Source organism: Cololabis saira, chromosome 12 (genome assembly GCF_033807715.1).
Source record: "Cololabis saira isolate AMF1-May2022 chromosome 12, fColSai1.1, whole genome shotgun sequence".
In the NCBI taxonomy this organism is placed as follows: domain Eukaryota; kingdom Metazoa; phylum Chordata; class Actinopteri; order Beloniformes; family Belonidae; genus Cololabis; species Cololabis saira.
In genome coordinates this window covers 19210873-19228209 of record NC_084598.1, presented here as the reverse complement: position 1 = coordinate 19228209, position 17337 = coordinate 19210873, and the positions used below count along the sequence as shown (strand labels likewise).

The 17337-nt window shown below is 41.1% G+C and overlaps 2 protein-coding genes across 2 annotated transcripts in view; both read left to right on the top strand.

Moving 5' to 3' along the window:
• Positions 1–10103, top strand: part of slc12a5b (solute carrier family 12 member 5b) — a 40894-nt gene extending 30791 nt beyond the window's left edge. Inside the window, exons 13-26 of the mRNA XM_061735876.1 lie at positions 350–468; positions 561–659; positions 915–1034; positions 1115–1219; positions 1356–1524; positions 1630–1825; positions 3145–3314; positions 3446–3577; positions 3704–3811; positions 4010–4126; positions 4360–4523; positions 6161–6175; positions 7232–7365; positions 7618–10103. Coding sequence (XP_061591860.1) covers positions 350–468; positions 561–659; positions 915–1034; positions 1115–1219; positions 1356–1524; positions 1630–1825; positions 3145–3314; positions 3446–3577; positions 3704–3811; positions 4010–4126; positions 4360–4523; positions 6161–6175; positions 7232–7365; positions 7618–7709 — 1740 coding nt within the window. The 3' untranslated portion in view covers positions 7710–10103. The remainder of the gene's footprint in view (positions 1–349; positions 469–560; positions 660–914; positions 1035–1114; positions 1220–1355; positions 1525–1629; positions 1826–3144; positions 3315–3445; positions 3578–3703; positions 3812–4009; positions 4127–4359; positions 4524–6160; positions 6176–7231; positions 7366–7617) is intronic.
• Positions 10104–11368: 1265 nt separating this feature from the next.
• Positions 11369–12561, top strand: rh50 (Rh50-like protein). The gene has a single exon (XM_061735877.1). It carries the CDS (start codon positions 11369–11371, stop codon positions 12413–12415), a length of 1047 nt encoding a protein of 348 aa, XP_061591861.1. The 3' UTR covers positions 12416–12561.
• Positions 12562–17337: the final 4776 nt, after the last annotated feature.

Here is a 17337-nt window from a genome sequence, read left to right as displayed (position 1 = left end):
GTTTATAATTGTATCGTCAAACATTTGGAAAGAAAGAAGATTCATTAAGTACTGAAGTCAGAAGATAGAAAACCCAAGGTTAGCAAATAATCATCTATCAGTCTTGGAATAGCTTCAACATATACATTTGTTTATTAATGTTATATCTTGGTGCTGTTTCCTTTTAATATGTGCATGTAACTTAGCCTGGACATTTCTTAGCCTTTACATTTGAAATTCAATGGTAGCTTTTTAAAGTAGCTGAACATATTATCCTGGAACTAAATAAAAAAACTCAGTCTCATGGCAAAGTTGAAGCTGTCATGAATGCAAACAGATGAATCCTCTTAAAATGCTCACGTTGTTGCAGGTTTTTGGGCATGGCAAAGCCAATGGAGAGCCTACCTGGGCACTTCTGCTCACAGCGGCCATCTGTGAGATCGGCATTATCATCGCCTCCCTGGATGCAGTCGCCCCGATACTCTCCATGTAAGGGCAACACAGTGTGTTCACTGCCGAACATAGCCACTGTGCAAAAGTCATTCTCATCATCTAACTTTCCTGTGGTTTTCTTTCTTTAGGTTTTTCTTGATGTGCTACATGTTCGTCAACCTGGCCTGCGCCCTGCAGACTCTGCTGAGGACACCAAACTGGAGACCGCGCTTTAAGTTCTACCACTGGTAAGTTAGTGTGTCACTAATGACCCTGAGAAGGATGGACAACATGCAAGAAAAAGATATTTGCAGGAGCTGCACGTGCCAAAAAAGTTCCTTTTAAAGAGTAGTGGTCGTTGCTGTGTTGCAGGTAGTGTTGTGACATAAAGTCCTTTTTAAACCCTGTTTGAACCCAGAGCCTATTTTGTTCACGCTCTTATCAATGTAGGGATTTAGGGTTTGGAGGGTTAGACATAAAATATGATGTTTTGTCCCCTACAGGGCTCTGTCTTTCCTGGGTATGAGCCTGTGCCTGTCGCTTATGTTCATTTGTTCCTGGTACTATGCTATAGTTGCCATGGGGATTGCCACCTGCATCTACAAGTATATTGAGTTCTGTGGGTAAGTAATTGTGGCAAAAAAAAACAAACCGAAATGATGCAGATACATTGTTTTCTAATTGAAAGCGTACTGTGAAACAGAGCTGAGAAGGAGTGGGGTGATGGCATACGTGGCATTTCGCTCAGCGCAGCCCGATATGCTCTGATGAGGCTGGAGGAGGGGCCACCACACACTAAGAACTGGAGGTGAGTTCAGTTCAAGTTCACACTTAGGGATTCTTCCTTTTTTAGCTATAACATATATATATATAAAAAAAAGACATTTACCACTTGGCCTTTGCTTGTGGATTTCTCATTGTCTTTGTACCTTGTTTATTGTAAGGCCTCAGATCCTGGTTCTGGTGAACGTGGATGCTGCGCAAAATGTTGAGCAGCCCCGTCTGCTCTCTCTGACCAATCAGCTGAAAGCAGGCAAAGGTCTAACAATAGTGGGTACCGCTGTCCAAGGAACCTTCCTTAACAATTATACTGAAGCCCAGAGAGCAGATCAGGTCTGTAACTCCACAGAGATCCGTCTTATTGCTTTGATACTGCACATTCAGTTATACAGCGTTAAGCACCTCAACACCTGCATTCTCCTCTCCCTACGTCCCCAGTCTTTGCGCAAGTTGATGGAAATGGAGAAGGTGAAGGGCTTCTCTCAGGTGGTTATCTCCTCTAACCTGAGAGATGGGACCTCTCACCTGATCCAGGTCGGAGGACTCGGAGGCCTGAAGCACAACACTGTTATGGTCAACTTTCCCTGTAACTGGAAGCAGCCAGAGTGCTACCAACAGTTTAGGAACTTCATCGGTAAGGCAGCTGGTAGCAAAACACAAAGCCTGTTTCTGATGACTGTGGTACTGCGTTTTCTCTGTGGATGAAGAAAAAAAGAAGCATTATTGACCCTGCATCATGCCTAATGGGGATCTATTTATTGAGACCTCCATAATAATGAAAGGGTGTGTGAGTTCTCTGTAATCTGTTGCTGGGTTAATAGAAAAATGCTAAAATCTGTTGCTGCAATACGTTGGGATGTTATTTTCTTTGTGTGTCTATATATCTGTCAAAACACATTTCATGAAACTTGGTGGAACAGGGGAACATAGGAAAGGACAAACCATGAAACTGCAGTTTAGGTTCACATAACTTCTTTTTTAATGCCAAAGTAGGGTATTGGCCTATGCAGAGAATACTAGTCTCAATGCCTTCCTAGTTGAGCAATGCCAAGACGATCCACACATGTCACATTAGAGAATTTATGAGCAAAAGCACGTCAATTCTGAGTTGTTTTTACAGGGTATAATTATGTGAATTACTACAATGAGACATACTGTCACATGTGCGTTCAATATGTGGTGGCTGAATGGCTCTTAGTCAAAGGAAACAGCAGGATGAAGACAGATCACTCCATTAAACAACACTGTTTTACAGTGTGTTTACTATCCAAACTCCAGCAGCTGCACATGCTCAGCTCCCACCACTTCCTGCTTCTTAACTTGTGACATTAACCATTCAGAAGCTATGAGTTTGATTAAAGTAAGATAATCAAATCCAGATTCAACAGATAATCCATCTTATTTCACAACAGAGTGGAGAGCTAAACATGTAAGCATACAGTTAATGAAAGTATTGACTTAAATATGTGAATAGCTGACATTGCAACCAACCCAAACGTGTTCTTGTAACTTACTGAACCTCTGAAGCTTCCAGACAGTTGAAATGTAAGCGCAGAGGTACATATAGTTCATATTGTTCAAAAGCAATCATACAAAAAAAACAACAAAGATATAAATACAATCATAGAAGATTTAAACATCGACAGGCTCTTATTTAAGTAAGAATTAAAAGGCTAAGTATTAAAGTTTTATTTAAATGCATGATTCCTTGGAATGCCCTCTACTTATCCAAATCAGGATTCTTTATAATATAATGTAAAGAATCAGAAATATGGGTTTAAAATCCAATCTGACTGGTTATATCTTTAACAGTAGTTTAACTCATAGTCAGTGAATAATCACTATGTGTTGGGCGCTAGATTTTATATTGATGTTATGCATGTTTCTATGAAAATATGAGGTGACACTTTTCAGCTCTTTTCCTTATTGTACATTTCGTCTGTTCCTGTCCAGAGGTGGTTCGAGAGACAACTATAGCCAGCTTTGCCTTACTGGTTCCCAAAAACATTGCCAGTTATCCATCCAACGGAGAGCGCTTCACCGAGGGTTACATAGATGTGTGGTGGATTGTTCACGACGGAGGCATGCTGATGCTTCTGCCCTTCCTGCTGCGCCAGCATAAGGTAGGAACCAGGACGCCCTGTAGGCTTTACGCTTGTGTGGTTCTGACTGTGGGGAGAACTATGTGAGTATGGGTCAGGGAAGTAGATTAGAACATTTCAGTATCAGTGAAAGTCAGTGTTTTGTGCCATAGGTGTGGAGGAAGTGCAAGATGCGCATTTTCACTGTGGCTCAAATGGATGACAACAGCATTCAGATGAAGAAGGACCTCCTCACCTTCCTCTATCACCTGCGCATTGATGCCGCTGTGGAAGTGGTGGAGATGGTGAGAGAATATATCTGGCACAAAGGGTTTTGCTTTTGTTTAATGCTTCTCATTACATTAATGCAAATATTTTCTGCTGTAGCAGCTTGTAAACAATACATATGAAATTGTATTTTCCTCATAAAGGTTGACAACGACATCTCGGCTTACACATACGAGAAGACCCTGATAATGGAACAACGGTCGCAGATCCTCAAACAGATGCATCTGACTAAGAATGAGATGGAGAGAGAGGTAAAGAACAAAAGCTGGTTTTATTTATACCTGGAACATGGAGCATGGCGGTAATTTTGGTGTTTTCATTATAACTCTCGCTGATTCAAGTATAGTGAGAGAACTGGTTCATAAGAGGAGCCTTTGTCTAGATCCCACCTACATGATACCAGGGAAATACCACAACACCAGTGATATGGTTCTTTTTCACTTTTGCAGATTCAAAGCATTACAGATTCATCCCGTGGCTCCATCCGGCGTAAAAAACAGCCTGGCCTGCGACCTCAGCACAGCATAGAAGAGGGAGCGACTGTGCTGGAAACACCAGAAGATGAGGTAAATCTTCTGAAATATCCTCAACTCCTGCATGCTCTCCAACCTCTTTCTTTTCAGTATTATGTGACCGGCCTGTTTCATCTCCAGAGCAGATCCTAGCAGGGTTTTACCCTGTCGCGTGACTTTCAGGGGTTCACCATTACTGACAGGAGTCTCTTTTCGCTCTTTCACCCTGTCACGCTGTCATGTCATGTGTTGTCTCTCAGTCTGAGGATGTGTCCAACCCAAAACAGGTGCAGCTGATCCACAGTAAGAGTACATCCACACTCACCAGCCCAACAAGCCCCACCTCACCCGCCGCCCCCCCGACAGGGACAGACGGCAAGGGTGCTGACAAGGGGAAGACCCTTTCACCAACGACACCAGAGGCGGGCAAAGACTTCTTCAACATGAAGCCGTGAGTGGCCAGGCAGCTTCGCTGCAGTAGTTCAGCGTGCTGCACAAAAAAAAAGTCTTCCAATGAAGAAAAAAACCCAAAACATTTTTGTCCAAATTTGTACACTTAAAGGGGACCTATTATGGCATGTAATATCTATTTTAAACAGGCCTTGAATGTCTTAAAAACAAGCTTTTGATAGTTTTTTCTAAATAAATTAGAAATTCAGCCTCTGAGGAATGTCTTTATCCTCCCAGTCTCTAACCTCATTCTCTATGAGGGATTCTGAGTGGGCGGGCGGCTATGATAATGAGGCTCTGTGCACCTGCCTGAATGACGTGTAGCAGGGGAGGGCACAAAGCATCTCTCTGGGCAGAAGAGCAGCCGGCTGCGTACACTATTAAACCGTGTCCTAACTGCATGCTATGCGAGCGAGCGTCAGCGACAAAATCAATTCCATTGCTTTATTTTCTATTGGACTGTCCTAACTGGCCGCAGCGACGCAGTGCTGCACAGCACGACGCAGCGCGCCATTTTGAGCTGAACATTTGTCGGACGCCCGGCTGATTCTATTTTCTTCCTGTCGCTCGCGTTGAAAGCCGGTTGAAAGCGCTGTAGGAAACAGTCACAGATGAGGAACGGCTGATCCAGTTAGTTGAAATGAAAAGTTATCTCTATGATACCTCCTAATTTCACTACAAAAACCTCAATAAAGTGGCAGCTGGCTGGAGGGAGATGGACAGAGAGCGTCCGATGTCACGCAGTGCGACGCGATAGTCGGATGCTCGCATGCAGTTAGGACACGGTGTTTAGTTGTGGCCGTGGTTTGCATTTTGGTTACGTAACGAAAGGGAGCAGAATCTGAACGGCTCGTAGAAGTCACATGACACTGGACGGCTCATCCGGGCGGCTGTACAGACACTGCAGAATTTGGTTGTTTTCCTCCTTCTCTGAGTTGGCAGGCTGAGGGGAGACCACTTTATATATGTTAAAGCAAGAGGAAACGTGTTTTTCATAATAGGTCCCTTTTAAAGAGTTCTTCCGGGGGGGCACGGTGTGGAGTTTTTCCACAGCACTTGGAAAAAATCCAGGGTACCAGAGGGGTCTGGAAAAATGACTAAACATGAACACAAAGAGGTAACATTGATGTAGCCTTTTTTGAACTTTTACTCTCACACTCATAACTTCTCCCAAAAACTGTACAATGTGGGACTTCCCACCAGCGAACTCCTGCAGCCAGCTGGAGACTTTGGTACTTCAAGTCTCCGAAATGCACAGAAGTAACAACTTAAGGTCCTTTATGAAAGAAAAACCTTAAGAACAAAGGTGAGAAATACAAGCAGGGGACAGGTGAGCGCTACAGCAACCAAACCAGCAGGGGAGGATTAGAGACTGGCCAACATTAAACGTACACACAAACTGACAAGTCACAGATGGAAACAATCACCAAGGAATGGAGATGCAGGGGCAGGGAGGGAAGGGAAGACCAAACAAAGAGGAAAAAGCAAAAAAACAAAACCCACATCAATGGCTTTAAAAAAATAAAAGAACACAAGAAAACCAACATTAACAGAAACACTAAATGCGATAAATAGCTGCTGCATTTCCTTAGCCTTACGAGACACTTTAACTTTTTTTTTTTTCCAATCATGCTGCAGGGAGTGGGAGAACTTGTAAGTATAAAAGCTCTATAGCTTGAGGCTCTTCTCATCGGCTCCAAATCCACCCTCACCAAGTCACAACCCTCTCCCGCCCCTCCCATCATCATCGACGGCTTCCCGGTACCCTTTTCCCCGCACGTCAAGAGCCTCGGCGTCATTCTGGACAATACACTCTCATTTGCACCTCACATCCACAACATCACCCGGACTGCATTCTTCCACCTCCGCAACATCTCCAGACTCCGTCCAGCACTGTCCCAATCCAGCACCGAAATTCTGGTCCACTCATTCGTCACATCCCGTATCGATTACTGTAATGCTCTCCTCACTGGGCTCCCAACCAAACTCACCAACAAACTACAACTCATTCAGAACTCGGCCGCCCGGATCATCACCCGCATCAAGTCATCTGACCACATCACCCCCGTTCTTATCCAACTCCACTGGCTCCCAGTCCAATACCGTATCATTTATAAAAACCTCCTCCTCACCCACAAAGCCCTTCACAACCTAGCCCCCACTTACCTCTGTGACCTTCTGCAAGAATACACCCCCTCCCGTACCCTCCGCTCAACCTCTGCTGGACTTCTTTTCACTCCCACCTCACACCTTAGCAGCATGGGTGCCCGAGCTTTCAGTTGTACGGCACCCAGACTCTGGAACTCCCTCCCCCCACACATAAGACAAATAGACTCCATCACCACCTTCAAAACGCAACTCAAGACTCACCTGTTTAAACTTGCCCATTCACTTTGACCGGTCACCACACACTACCTCCCACCATACTGTTGCGTTATCTGTACTGTTGCACCTCGGTTGTCCATTGTATATGTGTATGTATTATAATTTCTACTATATTTCTATTGTATTTCCTGTATTTGTATTTCTATTGTATTTTTGTTTTTGTTTTATTCTGTAAGGTGACCTTGGGTGACTTGAAAGGCGCCGCTAAATAAAATGAATTATTATTATTAATTATTATAGTGAGACTTACTGCCTGAGTTGAGCGGCCGAGAGGCCAATTAGTGAACCAAACCCACTTGAACGTGTCTACGTTTCCGGCATCAGGAACCAGATTGACGTGAGGCGCATGAATACAGCGATGCGACTTAATGAGGTCATCACAAAGAAGTCCAAGGAGGCAAAGCTTGTCCTGCTCAACATGCCCGGACCCCCAAAGAATCGAATGGGTGAAGAAAACTGTATCCTTCATCACACATGTTATTTTGCTTGTTAGAACTTTTCACTGAAAGAAAAGAATTCAGCTGAAGGCTGCATGACAAATAGGGAAAACAAAGATAATCCCCATAATTTAAGGTGAATATTTGATTACTTTGAGGAGGTGATGTGCAGTGCTCACTGACTTTCATCCTTACTGTGGGGACGATTGTGCTACAGGATCTGAACATTTTGCCTCATTTTCAAATCGTGATCCTTTACCCTGAATGTCTCAGACATGGAGTTCCTTGAGGTGCTCACTGAAGGTCTCAATCGGGTCCTCCTGGTGCGTGGAGGAGGACGAGAAGTCATCACCATTTACTCCTGAGAGGCTTCCTGTAAGAATTCTGGCTTTGTCTACCTCCCTGTTATTCCAGGAAACCCCTCTCACCTGACAAAATGCGCTGCACTCACTGTTTTCGGATGACTTTGACTCACGTAGACTCTGCCATGTGTGTTACCTTTAAACCTGAGCAGTTTTAGGGTTAAAAAAAAAAATGCAACAAATGTAATCGTAGACTATGCAAGTTTTGAAACATTTCTCTTCCTCCTCTCCGCTGTTGAATCAACTCACTGCGTTCAACTTTCCCCTTATCCTGCTCATCTTTTACAGGAGAAAGTTTCTTTTGTTTTCATTTTTACTTATTTTATATTTTCCCATTTTGATGTTATTTATATATTTATTCATCTAAGTCTGTCCGTCTGTCTGTTTTTGTTTGTCATAGTATGGTTGTATGTAACATCAATCGTAGAGTGGTCTGTTTTAAATAATCTGGTGTGTTTCAAGGGAACTTTCTGTATTTATGACACATTCAAACTCATGAGTTGGGAAAATATAACAGCAAAGGCAGACTACTGTTTGTGGGGATATCAGCAGATATCCTTCAGATCCAATTGGATTTAGTGCCCTAAATGGAAAAATTCAACCTGAGTGTGTCATTCCTGGCTTGTCCAGAAAACAACAGGCAATGGGCCGATTTTCAGCTTCCGAACTGAAAATGTCAAGTAAGTTTTCTGTTAACTTGTTTAACCTGTTGTTTTCTGAGCATCGCTTGCAGACACATTGGCAAATATTGAGATTTAAAGAATATGATTACATATAATTGATGGCATAGTGGGAACCCAAACTTGATTGTGTAATGTTGGATTATGTGGTTTGAATGATTATGATGTAACACAAAACATTTATGCTCAATGTTCGTCAGGTATTTCAATTCAACTAAATTATTGAATATAACATTTCTGTAAATAAATGTGAATCTTGGTATTTTGTATCTGGTGTGACTCCATCTTCAGAAATAACTGCAACTAAACGTTTTGAGGAACTTGATCAGGGTAGATCCATTCTCAGACGTAGCGAATCATTCTAAACCATGATAGCGCCACCGCCGTTTTAACAAATAGTATAATGTTTTAATGCTGGAGTCAAGTTCTTTCTTCCTTACCTCAAAGAGAATCACATCATTTCCATATTTACTGTTGCTGTCCAGCATTTCCCTAATGGGAGCCTTTCTCACATTGACCCAGAAAGAGGTCTTTAGTTGTTCAAAAGTTACTTTTACATCACTATATCTGATCTTCGTGGTAGAGTGATCTTTTTTGTTCACTATTCCTGTTTAAATTGACAGCAGTTTTGAAATTATCCCATTGTTTTTTAACCTTTCCAACTCTGATTAGCATTAACAGTGAAAGTCCTCAGAAATCCCTCTTTTCCATGTCATGAGTCACTAACACAAACATATTATGAAATCAGACTTTGATTGATTTGTGTTCTCTAAATAAACAAGGTGCTTACTCGCAGCTGAATGTTAAATTAACTACTAGTCCTTGAGGTTCCCAAATTTTTGAGCTTTGTGAAAATCTGATGGTATTTTAAGATGTATTGTGGGTAAAAATATGAGAGCATTAGCACTGTTACATTTGTGTACTTGTGTCATTTTTGAATCAAACATGGCGTAGACCTGTATTACCTTCAGGCACACTTGGTCATCAAAGTAACCCAGCTCTGTTAACTGAAAGATGAGATTTAAATATGTTTTGGTCCAATACATGCAGACTTTAATCACACGGAGAGTGTTTCTAGTGTATATATTTATGATTTTAGTTGATATGACTTCTTCTTTCCTATGGTCCCTTAGCTCTGTAAAGTCTTTAAGAAATTCTAAGTCACTTCTACGTATTCTAATTTCCTTTAATTCATTGTTCAGCTATTGTTTTTGACACTGCAGTATATAGTATGCCACCCCCGCCCGTCATCATAGATGAACCTTCTTATTGGTAAAATCTGCACAGAGGCCTCAGTGTTTACCTCACGTGTAACACTAACAAACATTATTTGTGTCTGATGTTGGTGTCGTTTTGCAGGATGCTTGTCTTCACATATGTAGTCATTGTTTTGAACCTCCCTCTGTATGTATGCTACATTACATTTGTGTGTCAGACGTCTCTGAGGACAGTGTGCCGCATGTTGAAGACGTGATGCAGAGTGAGCAGGTTCATCTGTAAAAAGCGTAGAGACGACATGTGAGTGTACACAACTGTTTTATAGTCCTGTAAAAGACCAAGATTTGTGATGTCTAAAAATGTTACACAGACCTTATTACATGATATACTATACCTTTTACATTTATGTAAAAATCATGACTGGAAGATACAAATGTATATGTCTGTACAAAATGCAATAAATTTCAATCATTTTAATACAACAGAAGATGTTGTCATATTTCCTTGTAGTCTTTGCTTTAAGCTGGAATTCAAACCAGCAATCAGGAAACATAGAATCTGAACTAAAGTCGCCATAAAATACGACCTTCGATCTTTTGACTATAATTTCAAAAGAACAGCTATATTGGACCTCAAGCATTGTTTGCTGCTGCCATTACCAGGGGTGGAAAGTAACAAATTACATTTACTCACATTACTGTAATTGAGTACTTTTTATGAATAATTTGTAATTTTCTAAGTAGTTTTTGAAATATGTAATTTTTACTCTTACTCGAGTACATTTTGACCCAAGTATTTTACTTCGCTACATTTGAACCCCCTCACATTACTGAGTACAACATTTTTGGTGAAAATCTTGTGGGCATTTTATTTTGGTTTAATGTGAATAGCAGGATCCTGCGGGCATTGGGCACTTTATTTTGTGTTTGAATACTTTGATTTTGGTTTTAGTGTTGTCGGTTGGACAATATGACTGAAAATAGTTTGCACTTTACAGTACAGGTTGTGACTGTCCTTTTTGTCCTGTTCTGCGGACGTAAAAGGATCATGTTACTGAGCTCAGCTGAGCTTTAACAAGTGTGGATGTGTACTTTAATATGCCTCGAAGTTAATTAAAACAACTTGTGCTGGATTTGATTTGTGACTCATCCTTTTTTTGCATTAAATAACTGAAAGTAACTTTTACTCAAATTACATTTTAAATGAAGTACTTTTGTACTTTTACTCAAGTAAATTTTTAGATGAGTACTTTTACTTTTACTTTGAGTAGGATTTAAGCAAAGTAAAGATACTTTTACTCAATTACAATTTTTCAGTACTTTTTCCACCTCTGGCCATTACATGATTCACTTTATAATATCTTGACATTTCATTTTCAGGTGTTGCTTTTGTCTATTTTGAGATCAAATATTTTTAAAGGAACAGTTATACGGAGCACGAGCTTGTGGACTCCAAATTTAATGACTCTTTTCCAGAGAGAGGTTCCTTGTGATAGCTCTTGAAATGTTCTACAGAAAGGAACGGTGATCCTGAGTTGCTGTGAACATAGACAGTCTCTGCCATCTCAGTGATATCCAGTTGGTGCTTTAGGGGAAAAAAATAATGCACAAAGTCCACACGGCTGCTTTCCCCAGGGAGAGCAATACTGCTGTGTTTATCTGAGTGACAACTGCCCTGACCAGTGCCTTTGGCTTGTCTTATCTCAACATAGATAAAGCAGATTGCATAAGATATTACTGTCATTTGCTGCACAGAGCTGTCAGGATGCAAACGCAATCTACAAACCTTCGAATCAAGCTCCCAGTCTTTGTGTTTGTAAGCGAGGTGATTATTGTTGCCCTTAATGCTGCTTTTGTCACCTACGATGAGCACGCCGACGCCCGTCTCCAGACCAACCAAACAAACCCAATGCACAATGCAGTGTACAAGGACTATCCCATCTTCACAGACATACAGGTGATGATATTCCTCGGCTTTGGATGCCTGATGGCATTCTTCAGGCTCTATGGTTTTGGGGGGATGGCCTTCAACTTCCTGACGGCAACTTTTGCAATCCAGTGGGCAATTCTGGTGCAGGGCTACTTCCAGTTCTGTCACAATGGTAAGATCCACCTTGGAGTGATAAACCTCATAAATGCAGAGTTTGCCTGTGCTGTGGTGCTCATATCATCTGGGGCAGTGCTGGGGAAAACCAGCCCGTTGCAGCTGCTGGTCATGGCTCTGTTGGAGGTACCAGTGTTTGCAGTCACAGAGTGGCTCGTGCTGAAGTATCTAAAGATCAATGATGCAGGAGGCTCTATTCTGATCCATATCTTTGCCTGTTATTTTGGACTGGGTGTCACTTTTGTGCTGCACAGGCCTGGTCTAAATGAAGGCCATGCCAAGGAGAACACCAGTTATCAGTCGGACATCCTGTCTGTTATGGGGACCTTGTTCCTGTGGGTGTTCTGGCCATCTTTCAACTCAGCATTGACCCTGAAAGGAGATGACCAGCACAGGGCCATCCTCCACACCTTCATCGGCATCAGTGCTTCCACACTCACGGCCTTTGCTCTCTCTGCGATGCTGAACAAAAATGGTAAACTCACCATGGCGGATATTCAGAATGTGACCCTGGCTGGAGGTGTGACGGTCGGGGCATCCGTGGATATGATGATATCACCCGTGGGAGCATATGTTCTCGGTGTGACGGGCTGCACTGCATGCATGTTGGGTTACAGGTACCTGAGCCCCTTCTTGGCACAACGCTGCAAGATCCAGAACAGGACTCATATCGTGCACTGCAGGGATATGTGCCATATTGATGGCTGATGAGGAGGTTTATGGCCCCAGTTTGTATGAGATATTTAACCACAGAGCACCTGTTGAAGGAGACCAGAAGCTACAAACACTTCAGATACTTGTCCCAGGTTTAAAGTCGGGTTTGGGAAGGACTGCCCGGGAACAGGCTCTCTTCCAGTTAGCAGCTTTGTTCTTGACAATGGGACTCTCAGCGCTGGGAGGTATCATCACAGGCCATGTGTTGAAGTTGTCATATCTTGCGTCACCTTCTGACGATAGCTGTTTTGATGATAAGTTATTCTTTGAAGTTCCTCCAGACTACGATTCACCACTCCAACTCAAAAACTCAATCAGTGTTGAAGATTCTGCTGTCTGATGTACCATTCAAATGTTTAACTGCTACTAATGCAGCTCAAACATTATTTGCAATATATTGCATAAACTATTGATTATATTTGTATGCAATAAACTACTGATTAATCATTTGAAATATGTTGCGATCAGATATAAACAGTGCAATATATTTTTTAATAATTGCATTTCTAAAATTATTTTATTTATTACATTCTTACTCATTAGCATTCAGTTGTTATAGTCATAACTATCATATTATATGCTGCATTATTAAAATCATCATGATAATCACATTGATATCTGAGTAAATGCTTATTTCAGAACTTTGTGTTTTTATTAGTACAGTAAGATGTTACCAGTCCCACAGTTGTTTATTTACATATTGGAAGAAAATCTTAATAATCTCTCACAAGTTATGTTTATAATTCATGTTCTGTAGAGGCAGACAGTTATGATTTCAGAGTAAAAGCATTTAAAATAGACAACAACATAATACATCTTTAAAACAAAAGCATATTAAAAAACTGTGATTAAAGTCAAATTTAGTAAATGGTTCAATGATCAATAACAGGTTGGTTGCAAAATTTCCGATTCTTTTTACTGTTCACTAGATGGCAGCAGTGACTCAAATTTTCGCCGCTGTGTTTCTCACGTAGAAAACACATTTTGGAGGTCATGTTTGGGCCCTCGGTAGACTTGTACAGGCAGCAAAGGGATTGAGCAATGTGGCTGTTTTTGGACAAAAGTAAACCAGATTCATGTAAGGTGCTGGAGAAGAAATCTGATTACAGAATACCTAATATCACAGGCTACATGAAAAGATTGAAGATATTCATTAGAATTTACATCTGAAATGCAAAGTCTTGTTAATGGATGTTCAAAACAAATGCAATGATACAGAAGACGCAGTAGACAAGATCATTGAAGTCAAAACACTTCTAAAACCCATATGAACACATTTAATAGCTTAATGGATGCATGAAAAGGAGAAAGAAATCTGTGCAAACATGATTTATCAACACCAATACCTTCTCTGAACCCAAGCTCTTTTAAATTGTGATCTATGGTCTGACAAACTGAAATGTTGAAATTCTACTGGATGTCATGGATGTTGGACTCTCCATGCTGAAAGAGATGAACCATCCAGAGTTTGTACGTGTCATGGATCTGTGGAGGGCATGAGTTACACTCAAGGCTCAAAGCAACATTTACAATCAATTTTATGTCTTTGTAAGTAAAATGTGTATTTTATTTAAGTAATATAAAGCAAAACCATGTTCTCTGGGCAGAATATCATGTAGTACCAGAAAGAGCAACTTTGGTAATTTTGAGGGTAAATACAGTAATAGGGCTTAAACTGTTGAACAGTGGTTGTTTTTCTTAGTTACTAAAGAATTTGAGTTTTTGTTGTAAAAAGTGGCGATGCCGCATAATTCTAAATCCTCCCAATTTTCTTTGAAATGTGTCGCTTGCATTTATTTTTCAAATAGATAACAAAAACGTTTCAGTTCCATCATAAGATACTGATATTGAATATTTAAATGATTTTCAAAACTTTGTGTTGTGATATACATTTTGAAAAGTATTTCTGATTTCTTTGGATGAATTCTTGTATGTCATTCTTTTACTTCTATTAAGGCTTTTTTTATGGTCTGACTTAACCATCGAGTCAAAAATATGTGTACTGTAGCGTAACACATGACTCTAAAGATCTCCCAGCCGGATGACCAGCTCTTGATCAACCAAGTGGAGGAGTTCAAGTATCACGGGTTCTTGTTCACGAGTGAGGGAATAATGAAGTGGGAGATTGACGGGCGCATCAGTGCGGCGTCCACAGGGATTCAAACTCTATATCGGTCTATCATGGTGAAAAAGCAGCTGAGCCAAAAGGCAAACCTCTACGTTCCTACCTTCACCTACAATCATGAGCTGTGGGTTATAACTAAAACAACGAGGGCTCAGTAAGGGATCAGAGCAGAGCCGCTACTCCTTTCCATCAAGAGGAACCACATAACATGGCCTAGGGATCTGGTGAGGATGCCTCCTGGATGTCTTCCTGGTGACGTCTTCTGGGTATGTCCCACTGGCAGGAGACCCATCCATCCATCCATCCATCCATCCATCCATCCATCCATCCATCATCCATCCATCCATCCATCCATCCATCCATCCATCCATCCATCCATCCATCCATCGGACATGCTACACTAGACTGGTCACCAGTCATCCCCGGCCCCACAGCCGTCTGGGAGATTTGCGAGGCCCTGTGCGAAATGGCCGGGGGGGGGGCCCGCGAAATTTTTGGGTTTTTCCAAAAACCCAAAAACCCAAAAAGTTTTGGGGTTTTTCGGGTCGGATCGGGTGTCTATATGCGCAATTTTAACTCTCCAATTAGTAAAATACTGGATACCTTCCCCTGCCTCATCATCATCTCTTGCCTCGACGCGGGGCCCCACGGCTGCTTGAGACCCGGTCGGATTGGTGATTTTTCTAACAAATTTATCAAACGAGCCTTTCAGAGAGGCATTAAACTCTTCCATTTTCTTTAGTTTTTTTCTTTTTTCATCCCCTGATGGAAATTTCCTGAATCTGTCTCGTTCTCTCAACATTGTGTGAAAGTTTGTTCCAACTCCACCCGTCTGGATCAGAGCAGCTTGTGTCTGCGCTTGGTCTGATCAGTTGTATTGAACAACAGACACGCGCATCATCATTGCACATATATTTATTGATATGCACAGGCTAGTACACATTTAGGTCTGTAATGGAACGTGACTGTTGATATTTATAAGGGAAAAAAGGGAGAAAAAAAAAACGTAAAAAAAAAAATTTAATTTATTTATTTTTTTTTTCAAAAACGGCCCATAGCGCGAGGCCCCTTGGGGTGCGAGGCCCCGTGCGGTCGCACGGTTCGCACACCCTTTGCGGCGGCCCTGCCCGGCCCACATTAAGACAAATAACCCCACATTTCCTTTCATGTACAGTTTTGGTTTATTTGATGTGGAGTAACTGTCTCTTTGTTGTGACAGAGACAGTGCATGTATGTGTCCTTAAAAAGCAAGGTTACTATTTTCTGCAGAAATGCAGGCCTGTGCTGTAACTCTGAAGTAAGAATTTTGACTAAAAGGGCATGGCTAAAATTATTAACCTCCTGGTAACTAATAATTATTGTATATCTTTTGGGACTTCCACCTGTATTTTCTTTCCATCTATTTTCTGGGAAAATGTCACTTTTTGTATTCATAGAGCTTTCTAAATGTAAGAGGACCAAGAAACTGAAATGCTTCGGATAGTTCATCTGTAATTACTGAGTTAAACTGTATCTTTAATTGACAGTTTGACCCACAATATGAATTTATTCTCAAAGTCCAGCGTTAGTTCAGTGTGTAAAAGAAATAATTACTCTATTAACTGTCTTTTCTCCATGAAAAAAAACTACGGTGTCAGGCGATGTTGACTGTGGTGGTTGATCAGTTGTGTTTAAAAGTCACCAGCCTTTGGTGTACTTGTTTTTTTTTTGAAAATATTATGTTTTAGATGTGGTAGAAACTCGAAACAGCTGGACAAAACCCAGAAAACGTAGAGAGAACGTGCGGTAGCAGTTAAAAGTTTGAACAAACTGAACTCATCATGAATGTGCAAGTGCATGAAAACATTTAACTGCTTCTGTTTATGAAAAATAAACATCTGTGCTGCCTTTTGACCTGTTGCATTATGCTTTTGGGATGAAGGACATTTTGGCATCATTAATTTTAGAACCACCTCCACGCAGAAGGTTCATCCAGTCCCTTGGTGTTTGTAACTGAGGAGTTTGTAACCTGAATTTGAACAGCCAGGTCATCTGGAATAGACACGTGCTCTGTGGAACAGCTTCCTGTGGCTGAGGGGACTCTTCAATGAGCTCACTTTGTTTACTGTTTGCAGAGACAAAGTCTTGTTCTATTCTCATAACTCATTCATGTTTTTGAAGTCATTGAGGACAGATGTGTAGCCTCTGAACTTCTCTGTTCCCCTTGTGTTGTAGACAATGTGATGGACTGTTGTAAATCTGTTAAAATACCTTTCCACTTATTGATCTTCTTTTCATAGGCTTCTCTGAGCTCCGTGCCTTTCTTCAAAGCAGTTTTGCCTCCAGCCATTGATCTTTATTTTTAAATTCTGGATCTGGTGACGATCCTATTTTTCCAGTGCCTAAAGGGTTCCATTTTTTTTTAACTGTGCAGTTTTTCAGGTTATATAGCCTACTGTAAATAATGGTTGGCAGTGAGTTTTGAAAATGACTGTGCTTACAACAATTTGTTAGACGTCTTTCGCAGGAACTATACAACTCAATATAACTTTTCAACAGACATCTACTGTATACAGACAGATGGAAGCAAGCACGGAATTAATTAACTTAAATAATGATACTGTATTGATAACTACCAGTTTTTCTTCTTTGCGCACACACACACACACACACACACACACACACAGACAGACAGACAGATAGACAGACAGATAGACAGACAGATAGATAGATAGATAGATAGATAGATAGATAGATAGATAGATAGATAGATAGATAGATAGATAGATAGATAGATAGATAGATAGATAGA